At 37.1% G+C, this 18,916-nt stretch overlaps 1 protein-coding gene across 1 annotated transcript in view; it reads right to left on the reverse strand.

Annotated features, from left to right (window-relative positions):
- Positions 1 to 4,015: 4,015 nt before the first annotated feature.
- TRPM7 (transient receptor potential cation channel subfamily M member 7) overlaps positions 4,016 to 18,916 on the reverse strand; it is a 110,309-nt gene continuing 95,408 nt past the window's right edge. The window contains exons 32-40 of the mRNA XM_046652252.1: positions 17,879 to 17,904; positions 15,624 to 15,674; positions 15,480 to 15,545; positions 14,569 to 14,852; positions 14,357 to 14,439; positions 13,994 to 14,199; positions 10,993 to 11,044; positions 10,788 to 10,894; positions 4,016 to 5,500 (exon numbers count right to left, since the gene is read on the reverse strand). Of these exons, the coding sequence (XP_046508208.1) occupies positions 5,370 to 5,500; positions 10,788 to 10,894; positions 10,993 to 11,044; positions 13,994 to 14,199; positions 14,357 to 14,439; positions 14,569 to 14,852; positions 15,480 to 15,545; positions 15,624 to 15,674; positions 17,879 to 17,904 (1,006 nt within the window). The 3' untranslated portion in view covers positions 4,016 to 5,369. The remainder of the gene's footprint in view (positions 5,501 to 10,787; positions 10,895 to 10,992; positions 11,045 to 13,993; positions 14,200 to 14,356; positions 14,440 to 14,568; positions 14,853 to 15,479; positions 15,546 to 15,623; positions 15,675 to 17,878; positions 17,905 to 18,916) is intronic.

Consider the following 18,916-nt stretch of genomic DNA (forward strand, 5'->3'; position numbering starts at 1 on the left):
GCTTTTGCTGTTGGTGTCATACCTAAGAAACTATCGCCTCATCCAAGGTCACAAAGATTTACCCCTACATTTTCTTCTACGAGTTTTTGATTTTGGCTTATATTTAGGTTTTTGATCCATTTTGAGTTAACTTTTTTTAAAGTTTTTCCTTTTTCTCCCCAAAGACACCCGGTACATACTTGCATATATATATTTTTAGTTATGGGTCCTTCTAGTTGTGGCATGTGGGATGCCGCCTCAGCATGGCTTGATGAGCGGTGCCATGTCAGCGCCCAGGATCTGAACCAGCGAAACTCTGGGCTGCTAAAGTGGAGAGTGCAAACTTAACCACTCAGCCACGGTGCCAGCCCCTGAGTTAATTTTTGTGTATGATGCAAGGTAGGGGATCAACTTAATTCTTTTGCATGTGGATATCTAGTTGTTCCAGCACGATTTATCAAAAAGATCATCCTTTCCCCAAGGAGTTGTTTTGGCCCCCTGGTCAAAAATCAGTTAGCTGTAAATGTCTGGACTCAATTCTATTTTGATCTATAAGCTGTAACAGGAAGACTGTCCCTGAGCTTAACATCTGTGCCAATCTTCGTCTATCTTGTATGTGGAACAGCATGGCTTAATGAGCGGTGTGTAGGTCTGCAACTGGGATCCGAACCTGCAAGCCCGGGGCCACTGAAGCGGAGTGTGCAAACTTAACCACTATGCCACCAGGCCCGCCCCAAGACAGTCTTGACTACTGTAGCTTTGTATGGGGAGGAGGATTTTAATAGCCTTTTTAGATAATTCTGGATAATCTTATTTGAGACAATACCAAAATTGGACAAGTGGCAGTTTCCTAAAGGTCAACTGCAGTGTAGAATCTGAAACTACAAAATTTTCTTACTCTGCTAGATCTTTCACTCATGCATCATTTTCTAACACCAGGCATAGGTCATTTGGAAAATACTGGTTGTTATGCAGGTCTTCCAAAAATCAACAATTTCATAATACACTGTCAAAACTAACTTGTGAAATGAACACCGGTTTCATTAGTAAAGTATTGGGAAGCTGTCATACTACTGGTGTTAAGAGGCAAGCTTTCCAAAATTCCAATTTTCTTTTGAAAGCTCAAATTTTATCATTAACAAGTACTGTTAGTCTTCTGCCAAATACTCAAGTCTGAATAAGCCTGGTTTATCTGCCAGTCATTCTTCCAAGTAGAAATTATGGTCAATGAAAAAAGTGACTAGTTTAGTTCACTATTCATACCGTCGTGTAAGTGCTTTTCCTCAAGACAATCATCACATTTCACTATGTAGCAAAAGTGCTTTATGCGTATTTCTCACTTTGTTCCACAGAATATTAAAGACATGTATTCAAGGGTCAAGATTAATTAAAAATTAACTTATTACTTCCTCAAAGACATTTTAAATGAGATGGACTTTTTTGTTGTTGTTTTTCAACTGTGGTGAGGGTAAAGAATATAATGACCACTAGTAGTTTGGCACTCCTGCCTTGATTCATGCTAAGGTACCAGCAGTTCAACCCATAAATGATTTTGCCTCATCAGTAAAACTTGCAACACAGTGAAAAAGGCAAATAAATATCTTAGAAAAAAAGTTTTGACTTTGTGGGCCCCCTGAAAGTGTCCTGGGGACCCTCAGGGTCTGTGGTCCACTTTGAGAACCAGTGACCTAATTAACAGATCTCGGCAATGACTATCAGAAAGACAACCAGACGTGTGTTTCCTGCTGACAGCACACACCACCACCAAGAAAGCATTCTTGTCAAAAATTCAATTTAATCTGACCAAGCCTATACACCTAACAACTAGTTCACGGCATATACAGGGAACAGAAACGTGTAAAATGACACCTAAGGGAAACAATCAGCAGGATCCTGAACGTGGGAAACCCTTCAGAACAAACAAGCAATTAAAAAAAAAAAAAAAGATGGGAGGAGAAAACTACACATTAACAGAGATTTTAAAGACAAATCAAGCAACTGCAACATATGAATCTTATCTGGGTCCTGAAGCAAACAAATTATTAAAAAACATTTTTTTGAGAATGACTACCTTATCTGATATTAAGGAACTGTTAATTTTTAGGTGTGAAGATACTAGTTCTTATCTTTTAGAAACATATACTAAGGCATTCATAATTAAAATGAAAGACAAGTTCCATAATGCAGGACTGAACAGAAATTCCAAGGAAAAAACAAGGAGAGCGCTAAAGGTGGGGTGGCAGGGCAAGAAAGTACCTTGTTGATTGGTACTGTTTACTGTGAGCTGGAGCAGGCAGCTTTTCTGAGGAATAACCATGTCCTCTCTCTCCCCTACCCCACCCATGCCCACCAAGGTGGAATCATGGACCCCAGGAAGAAACTCTGCTTTGAGGAATTTCCAAAAAGCCTAGAAGAAGGAAAACATATTCCAGAAAGGAGCAGAACCTTAGCTTGGGATTTTTCCTAAGAAAAAGCTCACAGATCATCTCATATTGGAAATATTCTTGGTACTTCTTCAACAGGTCTTCACTGAGCACCTATATTCTATACTACAAACTCCAGCAAGACACTAAGGGAAATACAAAAATAAACAAGACAGCTCTTAGTTGGGAACGCAATCTAGTTTTAAGAGAGACACACAGCGGTTGAGGTCTCACTCCAACACATAACTACTGAGCATTTAACTAAGTGCTAGTTGTGACAGGTCTGAGGAGCTGGGTTTCTCAAAAAAAAAAAAACCCTGTGTGAAATAGGAAACAATCAGAACTGAAATGGTAAATAAGGAGGATCACAAAAATCCCTTCTCACAGATGCATCCTTTTCTGCAAATAATTACTCGATCTCTCTTCTAAGCAATAAACAGCTCTCTATTGGGTACTCTTCCTTTGACTGTCTACTTGAACATACAAGACTGTATCATTGTGATCTACCTTCCTCAAGAGAAAGTTTGGTATTGTGAAAAAAACATTTAAAAATTCTTAATTTTTTTATTGTGTGCCCTTCACAACGTACTATGCAAGGTGCTGGGTGTGACAGCAGTGAAAAACCCTAAGGGTCCTCTCCTCTGCAAAGGGCACAGTCCAGAGGGATAAAAAGACTAACTACAAAAGCAACATAGTTCAACTGAAGGCTGGAAAAAGAAAGTGATTTTTATACTTGTCTTTACATTTTAAAATCTTTTCCATACACTGCAATACAATCAACGTGCATTACTTTTAACATAAAGATGGCTCACACATCAGCAGACTGAGGAAGGCACACTACTAGACAACATCTGCAGACACATTTTAACAAGTAATTTGGTAGAGATGGAGTTTTGTTCTCAGTAGGATGAGACTGAGAAGAAAATGTTAAAGAAATTAAGCAAATGACTCAGACCATGGAGTGATAATGATGAACTTCACTAATCTAAAGACAGACAATATGTCTTTGGGATGAGAAATGTGATTTTCAGGCAAACTGTTACTTTCTAAAATTAACCAAAAAAGTTGATGGAGCTGATTTGTTTCAGAAAAGAGACCAGGAACTGGTACAGAAACCATCATGCTCATTATGCTTCAAAGTCAATATAGCATGGGGCTTAAGAGCACAGACGAGAGCCAGTCTGCCTGGGTTGAATCCTAATACTGCTACTTCCTAATTATGAGAGTCTTAGGAAAGTTACTTTACCTAATGCCTTGATTTTCTAACTGGCAAAATAGGATAAGAATAACACCTATTTCCTAACATTGTTATAAGGATTAAATGGGTTAACACAAAGTACTTAGAGTAATGCCTGACACCTATTAAGTACTAAACAAATGTTCAATAAATTATCTTGTGAAAATAACATAAAATTAAACATCAATAGATAACCCATATGGTTTTCTGATAAAACAAGAAACAGATTTTACAAAAGACACGGTAGGAAACCAAGATCACTTTAAACATTGTACAGGACAGGGGATTAAATGGTTCATTTAAAAAAATGATACTGTGAAAATGAATTAACACAAAATTTCAGATAATTTTTTAGAATGATTAAACTCACTAAACATCTGTAAACAAGAATAAATTTATTTATTTTTTTAAAGATTTAATGATATACAAAATGTATATAGTATAATATCTTTAATACACTTTTTCTTTCTCCCCCCATCAATATTAAACACTATTTAAACAGCTTATCTCTTTTTGCCTTGTCTGTATCTATGAGATACACTACTGAATACACATAAGAGTTACACTGCTCCCTTCCAAATAAAAATTAAAATTAGTACCTAAGAAACAAACAAAAAGAAAAAAAAAGAAAGAAAAAAAAATCAAAGCATAAAACTTTAGTCAGCTGAAAAGCTTTTCTTGTTAAGTATTCCACAACATCTGGGGCAGTTAAATTACATTTTATTGGCGTAAAGTTGCACTGTAATCTCTCCCGACATCACATAATGATGACCCAACTCAATTTCTTAAATAAGTACCATAAACAATGTTCCTACACAATTTTAAATATATGAAAGAGTTCATGTTTACATTCGGATTTGATATACTGGTCAATAAAATCTTTGGAGAAGTCTGTAAATTCCAGGGTGTCACTACAGACAGAGGCGGGGAAAAAAGCACTTTAACTTTTCTCACTTCTCTGCAACAGTGAGTTAAGTTTCTCCTTTGATATGTTTAGTTATACCAGTCTACCATGGCTTTCTTCTACTTAGCAATGACGTGATAAAACAATGTTTTAAAAAAGATCCTAATACGTTCGCACAATTTGGGCTCTATTTAACAAAAAATCAGCTCTTTCTTTAAATATGGAGCCTAACCCTGATTCATAAAGTCTCTCTTAGAAAATAGTTTTCAGCTTGGGCTTCTCATACTCCTGTGGATCTAGAATTATAACAAGCCATCTCCTTTCCCATGGCCAACAAGCATCTAGCTGGGAATGAGTGACATCACCACTGAGCACACTAAAACACACTGAGGAAGACATCTGACTGCCACTTAACCAAAGGCTGGGTGACTTCCTCATTCTGCTAGCTCAACGGCAGTAAACCAGCTGCCAATACAATCTGCACAGACACCTAACTTTGGTTAATGGTATTGCACCACATGAGAGGGTATCACCCTCACCAGAACAAAGTCAAATGAAATCCTCCGCTAAAAAGAGCTCTTTAAAAAGTTATAAATACTAATTTCCCTTTACCTTTAAAATTTAACAGCTGTCAGCTGTATCCTACAGGGAGTTCCTGACTGACTAGTTTAATCAGGTTCAAAGAATATTGACCTTTTAACTGTGCCAGAGTCAGCATACTCAATTTGCACATACTTTTCTATATTACCAAACAATCTCCTCCTGCAGGAAAAATGACACAGTAAGATGTTTGCGAGGCATAGGCAAAACCAATGATTCAGTTATATTATAACATTAGACGAATAGAATTAGTTGAATCTGATTCTTTGGTGGAATTTCCAGGCTGAAGAGTCAAATCTGAAGGCTCATCCTGAGGAAACAGAATTTTATCAGGTGTATAGTCATTCCTCTTCAGATCTATATATCACCCCAACAAAAAAAGAAGAAAAAGGTCAGTATTGCCTAGAAATGGAAAATTAGGAACATTTTCTAAGTGAATTTTCCTCTAAACGTGCCAGATCTATTTTCTACCAGGTTGTAACAAATTCAAGGTCACAAAATTTATACACATAGAAATGAAATAACTCATTCACCCAACAAATAATCATTACCTGCTGACCATGAGTCAATAACTCATCTAAGTGTGGAAATGTAGCAATGAACAGGTAGATAAGGTCCCTGCTCTCATGGAGCTTATATTCTTGTGCGTAAAGAAAAACAAATAGAAAAATGACAGAATTCTAAGTAGTAACAAGTGCTTCAAAGAAAACAGTGTGATGAGGACATGGTATAAGGTTGATGCTTTTAGACAGCGCTGACAGAAAAGCCACAGGAGTTAACATTTGAGTGAAGACCTGAACACTGAGATGTGACCTATCAAAGCTCTAGGAGGAGTGTTCTAGAAAAGAGGTTACCTGCAGACTCTAAGGCGGAAATGGTTTGGGCGTGTTCTAAGAACGGCAGGAAGAGGCATAGGTGGCTGGCACATAGCAAACGAGGGGAAGAGCAGTAGAACTGAGGTCTAGCAGCAGTTACCGGTCAAGGGTTGTGAAACTACAGCCTGTGGCACAATCTGGCCTGCTGCTTGTTTTGTAAACAGTTTTACTGAAACGCAGCAATGCTCATTTGTTTACAGATTGTCTAGAGCTCTTTCTGCACTACAATGGTAGAGCTGGGTAGCTGTGACGCAGGCCATGTGGCTCACAAAGCCTAAAATATTTACTACCTTGCTTTTTACAGAAAAATTTGCTGACCCCTGATTTATGGGATGCAAACTATGGTAAGGGGTACAGATCACAATGAAAACCCACTGGAAGGTATTAAGCAGTCTTAAGGGAGGAACATAATCAGATTTGTTTTAAATGACTATGCTGATTATCATCTGATGTCTTGTTAGGGGGTAATTGGCAGGAATCCAGGAAACAAAATGGTGGCAATGAAGATGACGAGAACTCGATGAATTCTAGAGGGATTTTGGAATTAGAGTAGATAGAATTTGACAGATTTGCTATGAAAGGTAAGAGAAAAAAGGAATCAGCTAGCTTTTAGGTTTTGAGCCTGAGCAACTGGGTAACCATAAATGAGATGGGGAAGCAGTTTTGTGGGTGGGGGTGGGAAATGAAAGTTAAGAGTTAGGGAATGGACATGTTATAAAGATACTTTCGGGTATCCAAGTAGAAACGTAAGAAACTGAATATAGAAACAGGAGCTCAGAAAAGAAATTAAGTCTTCAGTTAAATCTGGTACTATCAGTATGTATATTGTATTTATATATATGAGATAGGATGAAATCAATAGTTGCAGAATTGGAAAACTTAATGCAGTAACATTAGATTTATATTTTAAACTAACTATAGTCATGCATATACCCTTACACTTTTATCTCCATATAAAACAGAACTGACACTCAGAATATGAACTGTTAATTTTGAGTAAAAGCCTTCATTCAATGATCCAAATACATATTTGCTACTGCATGAATAATTTTTGATAAATTTTGAATTTAAGACTATGCCAGTATGGCCTTAGAGAAAGCAAACTAATCTGTAGCTGTACTGTACACAAAAAAACCATGGAGAGAAACAATTATAATTCAAGTCCTGAAAATGTTGTTAACTAATGGTGTAACCGTGGGCAAATCATCTGAACTCTTAATTATATGTTCTATAAAATGATGCATTCGGATTAGATTGCTTTTAATTCCAAGCTGTGAAATCCTGATTATAATAATAATTCAAAAACAGATTTGCTATTAAAAATTGAATTGTACCCAAAAATTGTATCAGGGCCGCTTGTTAAATTCACCATTGTGTCCTCTAGTTCTGGCTAAAACGGACTAAAGCATTTTCTACTCTCTCTCTCCTACTGATTACAAGTAAAAACTTTTCACACAATACATACAGCAACTATCTGAGCTTCTGAAAAGTGACAGGAGAGGTACCGGGGAAGGAAATTAGAGCTTGAAGAACGACTTATATGGTGGTGTGTCTCCTGGGTTTTTTTTCCTCTCCTATTTCTAGGCTTAGACTTGAAGACGGCTTGATCTCAGAAATGTACAGTGAGCACAGACAGAAAAAGCTCCAAGACTTTTTGGCTAGAGGATCAGGAAGGAGGACCCTGTGGGATAGAGAATGTTGACTGGAATACCCTGATTTTCATTTTTCTTTTTTTGCTCCTCTGGCCCTTACCTAAGACAAGCCCTAGTCAAGAAGAGGTGCTCCTGTGGTGGAGGCAGCTGGGCAAGCACCTACAATTCCAAGAGAAACCCTTCTCTCTGACCAGAAGAACTGAGAATAGGTACCACTATGATCCAAAGAGTATTTTTTTCTCGCCACTTAGCACCAGAAATAGACCCAGTTGCAGGAAGTGTGTGACAGAGCAGGGAGGCTAAAAAAAAAAAGAGGCCCTTGGGAAGTCACAAAGTATGGAAGAAATCATGGAGAGGAGGAAAATGGAGAGAGGGACACACTAAATTTGTGTATGAAATCCCAGGCTCACCCTTAAGTGGCACTTACGTGGAAAGATATCATAGCACAGGCTCTCAGCACTAAACTATGGTGCAGACCTCCACTCAAGTCCCAGACTTGCCCCTGTTTGACACACATGTGAGACAGACCTGAGTGACACTAAAAAGGCTTTAAAAACTAAACTGACATTGGAATCACAGACGCAGAAGGCAGACCGGGACTTGTGAACTGAACTTAAGTCAACTGGTTGCCTACTAACACAAACAACAAAAATCAACACCCCCGAGAGGATTTTTAACAAGACCCAGAATCTCACAGCGTTAACATTCAAAAAACTCCAGGACACATTCTAAACTTACTGGAGATACAAAGAACTAGGAAAATTCCAAAAATTCTCAGAGAAAAAGACAATCAAGAGATGCCAATCCCAAGATTACCCAGATGGTAGAAGGATCAAAAACTTTAAACCAGCTATTATAACCATACTCCATGATGTAGGGCAAACAGACTTGAAATGAATGAAAAAAGTTTTCCACAGAGAAATAACAGTATAAAAAGAACCAAAAGGAAATTCCAGGACTGAAAAATATAAGTGAAATAAAAAAATCTAGTGCATGAGCTTAAGAGCAGAAGAAACAAAGAATGAGTTATGAGTGAAATTGATAAACCAATAGAAATTATCCACTCTGAACAGCAGAGAAAAAATAATTTTTAAGGAAATAATTAGAGCCTCCAATTCCTGGGGCACAACATCAAAAGGTCTGATCTTCTTATTGTGGGATCCCCAGAAAGAGATGAAAAGAGACTTGATGCAGAACAAATATTTGAAGAACTAACAGCTAAAAACTCCCCACATTGGATAAAAGTCATAAATTTGCAACTTCAAGAAGTTAAGTACACCTGAAACAGGATAAACTCAGAGACAGCTACAAGTAGACACATCAGAATCAAACTGCTGAAAACCAAAGATAAAGAACAAATATTGGAAGAAGTGAGATTTAACCATATATCACAGATAGGAGAAGAACAATTCAAATGACCGTGGAGTTTTCATCACAAATAACAGAGGCAAGAAGACAGCAGAACATTTTTTAAGTGCTGAAAGGAAGAGGTGTCAACCTAAAATTACAGATCTAGTGAAAACATCCTTTAGGAATGAAGGCAAAACACACACATTCTTAGATAAGAAAACCTAAGAACCACCACTACAAACTAAACATAAAAATCAAATAAAGTACTGAAGCAGAAAGGGGTGGGAAAGGCCTCCAAGAAACCACACACATCAATCAGATAACAACACCCAGCAGATCTAAATGTAACCATATCAATAATTACATTAAATGTAAAGGGTCTAAAACACCAATTAAAAGATGGAAATGTTAGATTTTACAAAACAAATTAAGCCTGGGGCCCAACTATATGCTGTCTACAAGAAATTCACTTTAAATATAATTAATATACATAGGTAAAAAAATTAGGAAAAGATACCTGATGAAACCACTAACCAAAAGATAGCTGGTGTAGCTATGCTAATATCAGACAAAGGAGACTTCAGAACAAGGAAAATTACCATGACATTATATAATGATAAAAAGAATCAATTCACCTAGAAGACATAACAACTAAATGTGTATGTACCTAATACATAAAGGAAAAACTGACAGAACTGAAAGGCAAAACAGACAAATCCACAATTATACTTAGAGACCTTCTTTCTAAGTAATCAACAGAACAAGCAGACAGAAAATCAGCAAGGATATAAAAAGCCTGAACAACACTATCAAAAAGCTTTCCTCGGGGCTGGCCTCGTGGCGTAGTGGTTAAGTTCAGCGTGTTCCACTTCAGTAACCCAGGTTTGCAGGTTCAGATCCCAGGTGCAGACCTACACCACTCATCAGCCATGCTGTGGCAGCAACCCATGTACAAAGTAGAGGAAGAGTGGCACAGATGTTAGCTCAGGAAGAATCTTCTTCACAAGAAAAAAAAAAGCGGCTCTGTGGTATAGTTATTCTCTGGAACCCTGCAGTGTGGCTCCCAATTTCAAGCTCTTAACAACTACATTATTGGTCATAATGAAAGCGACTTTAAGAAATACAGCTCGAGGGTGAGTCCCAGGCATCTGTAATTTTTAAAAAGTTCCACAGGGGATTCTGATGCACTCCAAAGAGTGCGAACCACTGGTTTGTGTTAGAATTCGCCAGTAAGTTGCAGTCCTTCAAATAGAAAGATGAAAGTTACTCTCACGGGGGAATATATGCGCAGTTCCTGTTCCTGCTTAGTGGAATACTCTTTCCCCAACTGTCTGCCAGGCTAGCTTGAAAGCCTATTCATCCTTCAGTTAGAGGCAAATCCATCAGTTCCCCAGGCAGCATTCCTTGCCCTCTAAGCTTGTGTTAAATGGCTGCTTACCTGTTCTCGTTTTCTGCTTGGTATTTATGACAGTCCTATAACTCCCTGCTAACCTTGTCAGTATTCATGATTTGCCTAAACTTCATTGGGGCAGGGACCATGTTTGCTTCACTATTATATTGTCAACATCCAGCACAATTCCTGGCATCCAGCAGACACATAATAAATATGTACTAAATGAATGAAGTTTGTGTTTTTATAAGTAATGAAAGAAAGCAGTAACCCATTTATAACCAACAATGTGGATTTCTGTCTCTGGCGTTATAAAGTATTGTAGTAACCAACTTTGCTAACAATTTATACATTATACTGACTAAGAAAATGTTTACCTGGAAGTTTAAGCTTTCTACAACAAGAATTACAGTGATGCTTTGCTCTGAAGTTTTTTATTGCATCTTCTCCTAGATTTGCTGGGCCAAAAACCATATCACAGGATCTGTGGAATTGGTAGTTAAAAAAAAAAAAGTTTACACAAATAGAAATGTAGAATTTGAATTATGAAAATATGTCAACGGAATTATTAAAACTTACTACCTCTTTTCTTCTGCTTTTATCACAGATGGATCAGTCAAATTTTCACCCACACCTTTACATGTATATATAAAAAAGACAATTTGTATTATATAATTGATATAAACATTGATATTTGCAAAATAAAGTCATGAGAGATTTTATAACATCATCAACCATTCCACAATGTTACATTATTCAATAAAGTAGTTTTTCTCTCTTGATATTTCATAACTTGACTTATGACCTCAACACTGCACTGGGAACAAAGAGCTCCTGCAATGTGAATGAGAGTTAACGTCAGAGTCAGTAGGTAGGCATGTGGGCTCCTGATGCAATAGGGCCAAGGTCGTACACAACTATCTCCTTATGCAAAGGTCTACACAATCTGCCCTTGTTTCACATGAAGACAATCTATAGGCCATTTAAAAAGTGCTGTGGATTTAAAAAAATCACACACTAGGGGCTGGCCCAGCAGCATGGTACTCGGGTTCCATGTGCTCCACATTGGTGGCCCAACACCACTCATCAAGCCATGACATGGTGGTGACCCACATACAGAATAGAGGAGGACTGGCACAGATGTCAGCTCAGGACCAATCTTCCTCAAGCAATAAGAGGAAGATTGGCAACAGATGTTAGCTCAGGGCCAATCTTCCTCTCCAAAAAACAAAAACAAAAACAATCCACACAGTAACACATAAATACATCTTCTTGCAAAAGATGCAGATTACACGAAGAATAAGATCATGAACGTCTTCCTTCACCTCCAGCGCCCCCCCGAGATGTTATATGTGTGGTTAAATCTTTTCAGTCTCTCTCTATCTACTCATTCATACAAACAAAGAAAGAACACCTACTGCCATTTGAATAATCATAAATATTTAACCCATTGGAACAAAATCTAATAAAACATTACAATTTCATAATAGGAAAAACCAGAATTAAAAAATGATATGATACATCAAACTGGCAAATATGAAGAATATTCAGTACTGGAGAGATTGTGGAGCAATAGGCACTCACACACAGTGCTAAGTATGAATTCCTGCAACTTTCTGGAAAAGTAACCTGGCAGTAGCTATTTAAAATTGCACTCATCTCTTCTTACTAAGCCAACTTTGGAATATACTTTATGGAAATAAAAGGAGCAATATGTGAGTATGTTTGTTGCATCACTGTTTATAGTAGCAAAAAAACTAAAAATAGGATGAATGTCTCTCAATAGAGGATGTAAATCATGGTATACCTCCATACTACGGACTATCATGCAGCTATTAAAAGGAATAACCCAAATTTATCAGTAACAACCCAGAAGATGCCCATGATATACTGTTAGGTGGAAAAAACCTCAAGTGGAACGAACACACACACACACACACACAGCATGATCCCAGTAGGAGGAAAACCACCACAACACAAAATGATTAAAAATAAGAAAAAAAGGGCCTCCTTTTATGTATTTGTCTTCACAGAGGGAAACAGTAAAGATGAAAACACTTTGTTCTTTATATATTTCCATACTGTCTCACTTGTTTGTACCAGTCATCTAAAATAATCATTTTATCATAAAATCATCCAAATAATATCTGAAAAAATGCCTCCATGAACTTATTAATTATGTACAGAACATCAGAATTACTTTGTTATTGAAAATAACTGCCATCTTTTTAACTATAAAATCTGTTTGGCCTCACTTCCTATGCATGTTTGGAGATAATTAAATGATACTTATTTAAGAATATATTTTAACTAAGACCCTTTTTACTTAATTGGATGGGCCTGTCTAACAACATACATAAGAATTTTCACTATATATAAAACACTTATTTATGTAAAATGAACTACTGAGTTATTTTTACACAGATTTTCTTTCTTGAGCTAAATCAATACCAACTGTTTGCTTTTCAACAAATCTTTTATGTTTGTGAGTATCTACATAATGAAAGAAGTCATTAACTGATGAACATTCTAAACAGTTATTCTTAGTGATTTTGAAATCTAGTCTGTGCTGACATTTGAAATTAAGGCTGCTCTTTAGGGAAAAAAATTATGGAAGCTATAATGTGAAAGTATCATCCAGACAGTGCTGGCAATTTGCTCAATTGTATTTTCCTTTGACCCTGCTGCGAAACTGCACAGACATTACCCTAAGGAAATCTGCCCTCTCTCAGCCACAATTTCTTTTTCTTTCTTTTACAGCTACAACAGAGTATGTCTACAAAGATGGCTATGATCAGTTTTTCCCTCCTTGTATACACACTGCTCCACCGACCAAGTGCTGGAATCTATTCCCCACCTCTTGAGTCTGAGTTTTTGTTACTTGCCTTAACCAGTAATGTGGCAGAAGGGATCTGGGCCAGTTCTGGGCCTAACCCTAAGAGTTACGGCTTTCTCGCTGGAGGAAGCCAGCTGCCGTGTAAGAAGTCTAACTACCTGAAACTACCATGCTATGAGAAAGCCCAAGTTAGCTAGCTATGTAGAGAGATCTTTGGTGGAAAACTGAGGAATTTAGCTGTCAATGAACAGACATGAGACATTTAACTCCAGTCAACCTGTCCAAGCTCATCTCCAGTCATTTGAATCCTCTGAAGAGACAGCAGAGACGAGCCATCTCTACCTACTATGTCCCGCCCAAATTCCTGAACCAGAGAACTGTAAGCATGTAAAATGGCTGTTTCAATCCACTAAATATTTAGGTAGTTCAGTTCACGGCAAAACAAATGGTCTTTCATACTTTTAAACGACTAAGGCTACACATCTAAAAGTAGCATAAGAAATTTCATGTTTTTGCTTATTAAAACATCTGTATTACCTGAACAACAATTAAGATAGCCAGATCCCACGATTTGGGGCCCTGATGGCTACATGCCAAAGCTGTTATCAACCTATTTTTTAATACCTTCTACTGCTCTAAGATTTTACCTATCTATAAATTAGCAGATTTCTGTATATCATTCATAACACATGAATGGGTAAGAACGTACTGTACAATTTCACTTCAGCAATATTTTAATAAATTTACCTTGTAAATCAAGGACCAGTAACTCCCCTCTTGTATATTCGTAAGTCCAGTGGCTAAAGGCTAGCATGATCTCTTCCAGTGTATTAGTTGGAATAATTTCATCACCATTATTATTGTTGTATTTTCTAAATTCTCCAGTCATACATTCTTCCACAGCAAACCACTGTCCTGCTGAATGGCAATACAGCAGGAAAACTTCAAGGAACCTTATGAAAAAGTTATAGACATTACTAGTAGTTTTGTTAATAAAATTCTAATTGATCTTTAAAATGGAGAAATAAATATTTAGCATCAATAATGAAGGTGAAAAGAGAATGCTATCCACATAACACTAAAAGATCCCAGAATAATCTAAAGATTTACCTTGGAGAATACGGTATGGATTTGGGTTTCATTTGGTTGAAGGCAAATGTGAGCTTTTGTGCTGCTCTTTGTTGTTGAATTTCCTACAGAACAGAAAAAACCAAACCCTTGTTCAACATTGAAACTAAGATTTTATTTGGTTTATCCTACTTTCAAAGTGAAAACATGAGACTCAAAGAACATTCAACTGTTATGCATTCACTAGCACTTACTCTGAGACAGAGATGCAGAACCGTATCTTCTTTATAAATACTTGACCATGTGTTAACCACTTCAGGAAGGAAAGATTTGATAATATAAAGATGCCCTGATTTGAGGATATCATGTTCTGACCAGGTACATTGTACCTTGACAGCTCTCCGTAAACCTCCTCCCATCTCCTCTTTACTTAAAAACTCTATTTTGGCACAGAGGCCTAGCTGTGACCAAGAAGACATGCTGTTATTCAGTATGTTGGGTGAACTCTCCTCCAAGCGATACACTGTGACAGGCTCACCTGCAACAGGAATGGACACATTTTAAAGTCAAATTATGACTCTTTAAAAATGACATGGCAGAATAAAACTAAAAATCAGATATCTTTGGTTAGGATTAAGTAAGGAATAAAAGATAAGATGGACCAAGTTATAGTTTTATAAAAAAAGTTTAAGGGCAACAAATGCTTAGAAATCAAGAATCTACTAATATCTCTAAATTCATGTGTATTAACAATGATAAAGTTCTATGAAAGTGTGAACATTTTAAAAAAAACTTTTAGAAAGCAACTGGACTTCTAAATTACACTTTTAGACAAGAGCTTAGAAGTATCTGTTGCACAAACCCCGTGAAGTCACTTTATCTATGCTTTCATTACTAGACAACGGATCAAGAGCTTTTCTGATTCAAATACACTACTGCTTCTGAATATGCCAGAAATAGAGAAATTCAATACTCCTGATGCTTCCTTCTTCTATTTAAACATAAGTGACTACTGTAGTAGTCAGGATAATTAAAATTTATATGAAATGGACACTTCATGTGATCCTCCTCCTTTCTGTCACCATCCATGTTCTATATTATAGCTAAAACCACATATTAATAAAGGGTTGATTTTCTCTTTCATTTCTTTACTTTTCAGATTTACCTCTTGGAGGCACAGGTGTAAATGGAATGCTCTGGGATAATCTCATCAAATTATTTCTTTCCACAGCTGCATAAAAATGAGAGAGAAATAATGAAATCTCTAAAAGCTGAAATATTACTAAATTTGTTTTTTAATACTACTGACCTGAGTAATAGTAATTTGTATCCATAACTGGCTTAAATGGAGAAGCAAGACCTAAAATGGCAAATAAACAAATGAGACCCTTTTAAAAGTACTAATGCAGCATAAATTTTTGCTCATACATGCTCATATAATCATCCTAAGTTTCCTTCATGTAAAGCTCTCTTCACAAAAACAGAAAAAACAAGGAATAAGATATGTCCATTGTGTGCTATACTATCCTATTTCATTACGCCAGATTAGTGGTAACTGCACTCAGACACCCAGAAGGGCAGAAACACTGATGCTTCACACTCCTGTCATAAACTGCATTCTTCCTGTAACTCCCACTCAAAAAAATATATACCTATCTTTTAGTTTTAGACCTATGGGGGCTGGGGCCCGTGGCCACGTAACCATTTTAATGGGTTGACCATGAGAAGATGAACTTCTGGAATGTGACACCAAAAAAGCCCCTCCTCCATCTCTAAATGTATTTGAGGATTTTACTTGTTAACTGTAGTGAGAAAGATGGAGTATAAATTGAATCTGCTATGTGTTAAGTTTCTAGAACATAAATGAAAAAGAACATTGTTTTGCAGGAAAAGGAAGTTAGTCAACAGTTTTAATACTGTGTGATAAGTATAAAATATATATAAGTGTGTGTATATATACGTATGTACACACACACACACACAGACTAGATGAGAGGAGGGGTACCAAATGCCCCCTGGTTGAAGAGCTACTCAGAGGAAAAGCCGGGGGGAAATGAGGGTAGTTTGGAAGGTAGTGGTGTGGTTAGAGCAACGTTTGCAAAGGCATGGAATTGCTCAAGTGCATGTGATTCTTGAGAAACTGCAAATTGTTTAGTATGAATAGAAGAGTGGTTTTCAATACTATTTTATATATAGATGAGAATCTCCTGTGAGGTTTTTTTCAACATACACCTACCCAGATCTCACTCCAAAAAAATTATAATTGTGTAGGTATGTGTCATCATATAAGTGATTCTCTAGAAGTATTCAGATATGCAACCAAGATTGCAAATTAATGAGGAAGAGTATAGGCATGCCTTTAGGAGGTAAAGCTACAGAAACAGGAAATACCAAACAGTTAAGAGCCAAATATGCCATGCTAAGAAAGGATACTGAATTTTATCCAATGACAATGGGAAAAACGTAAAGCAGAAGAGTGACGAGATCAGATCTTTTAGGAGAATCATTCTGGTGGCAGAACAGAAGATAAACTGGGAGCCCAAATTGGTACAACCACTTCAAAATCTACTTGGCAGTAACTACTAAATGTGAACATATGCGTATCCTACCACCTAGCAATTCCACTCCTAGGTATACACCCAACAGAAAACAAATACCTATGTTTACCAAAAGACAAGAACAAGAATGCTCATAGCAGCACTATTCATAATAGCCATACACTGGAAGCTACCGAAATGCCCATCAACTAGAATGGATAAATAAATTCAATATTTTCACACAAGGAAATACTGTACAGTAGCGAGAATGCACAAACTATCACTATAGAAAGCAATACTGATGAATCTCATGCACACATATTAACAGGATGCCAGACACAAAGAGTACACATTGTATGATTCCATTTATATATTCCACACACACACACACACACACATAAAACTAATCTACTATGTTATTTAGGGGCAGGAAGTATAACAAGAAGAGGACACAAGGAACTGGGATATTGGCAAACTGTATTTTGTGATCAGGGTGCTGATTACACAGGAATGTTCACTTAGAATTCACTGACACGGAGGCTTATCTGCACTTTTCTGTATGCATATCACACTTCAATAAAAAATTTTAAAAATGATGAAGGTCTGAACTGAAAGCACCAGCAAGATGTACAGTGGAGGATGGATTCTAGAGATATTTAAGAGGTAAATACAACAGGACTTTGTGAATGCAAGGGCAAGGGGATGAAGAGTAACTCCCTCTCAGGTTTCACCTAGCTGACTGAGAGCACTGTTCATGAAAACAGGGAATACAAGGGAAGGAGCAGGCTGGGGAACAGAGATGAAGCGGGGTGGAAGACAGTAAATAGATTATCATTCATATGGTGAGTTCATGTGTTTGTGAAACATACATATCGAAGAGAAACTAGCTGAAGGAACAACTTCTTACTACCTTGGCTTTTTCAAACATGAAGTCTGAAATTTCTAACCCAGGATAATGTGGTATTTGCTATAATAGGTCATATACGGTTCCTCATTTCTTCACACTAAATCTACAACATGGACTCACCATTTAATGTTCCTTCTTCAGATGGCCTAAAGAAACATCAAAAACTATGTTATAAAAGTTGTGCCACAATTTTCGTTTTGGCTACCACATAATTTTTATTTTATGAAGTTATTTGATTATTTAATAGAACATTACTAAAGGAATTCTGAGACTCAGATTCACTTTTTTTTTGAGGAAGATTAGCCCTGAGCTAGCACCTGCCGCCAATCCTCCTCTTTTGGCTGAGGAAGACTGGTCCTGAGCTAACATCCATGCCCATCTTCCTCTACTTATATGTGGGATGCCTGCCACAGCATGGCTTGCCAAGCAGTGCCATGTCCACACCCAGGATCTGAGCCAGCGAACCCTGGGCCACCAAAACGGAATGTGTGAACTTAATCACTGTACCAACGGCCAGCCCTCAGATTCACTTTTGTTTAAACATTTGCCATTTCCCTTAGGCCAATGGCCAAATTCATACATGGGTATGTATATATCCATATGCATACACTTTATTAAAAACGCGTACCTCCAATTTATGCCTACATAAACATTATTCATAGTTTGGTGCCAAACTGAAGGTTTGGTATTAAGAGAGCAAAATATTCCATGACTTCTCTATTGTGGGGATTCATTCCAGCACTATAACAACATCTTAAAATAACTTTGCAGGATTCTAAAAATACTTCAATAGAATAGATGGGCAAAGAACTAAGAGAACAGCAAAGAGATGTCATTTTGCAAAACTCAATTTCTAATGTTGAAAAAATTTTTTTCCATTGTTGAATATATTTATTTATAACAACAAATATTGGTACCAAATGGAGGTTTTATTAATTCCACAGATTCAGTGCAAATTAGAGAGACAGGTATAGTAGACAGGAGAGTGGCATGGGAATCAAGAAAAAAATGGGCTAGAGGCTTAGCTCTCCCATTATCCAGCTCTGTGGCCTTTCTTAGCACTAAAAGGACTAGGTCCAAAGAGGCATTCTGGAATGGAGAACCTGTGCAGTCTCCTTCTAGCTCTTACATTTAATCTGATCCTGATGTGTCTACTGA

Source organism: Equus quagga, chromosome 2 (genome assembly GCF_021613505.1).
Source record: "Equus quagga isolate Etosha38 chromosome 2, UCLA_HA_Equagga_1.0, whole genome shotgun sequence".
NCBI classification, from domain to species: Eukaryota; Metazoa; Chordata; class Mammalia; order Perissodactyla; family Equidae; genus Equus; species Equus quagga.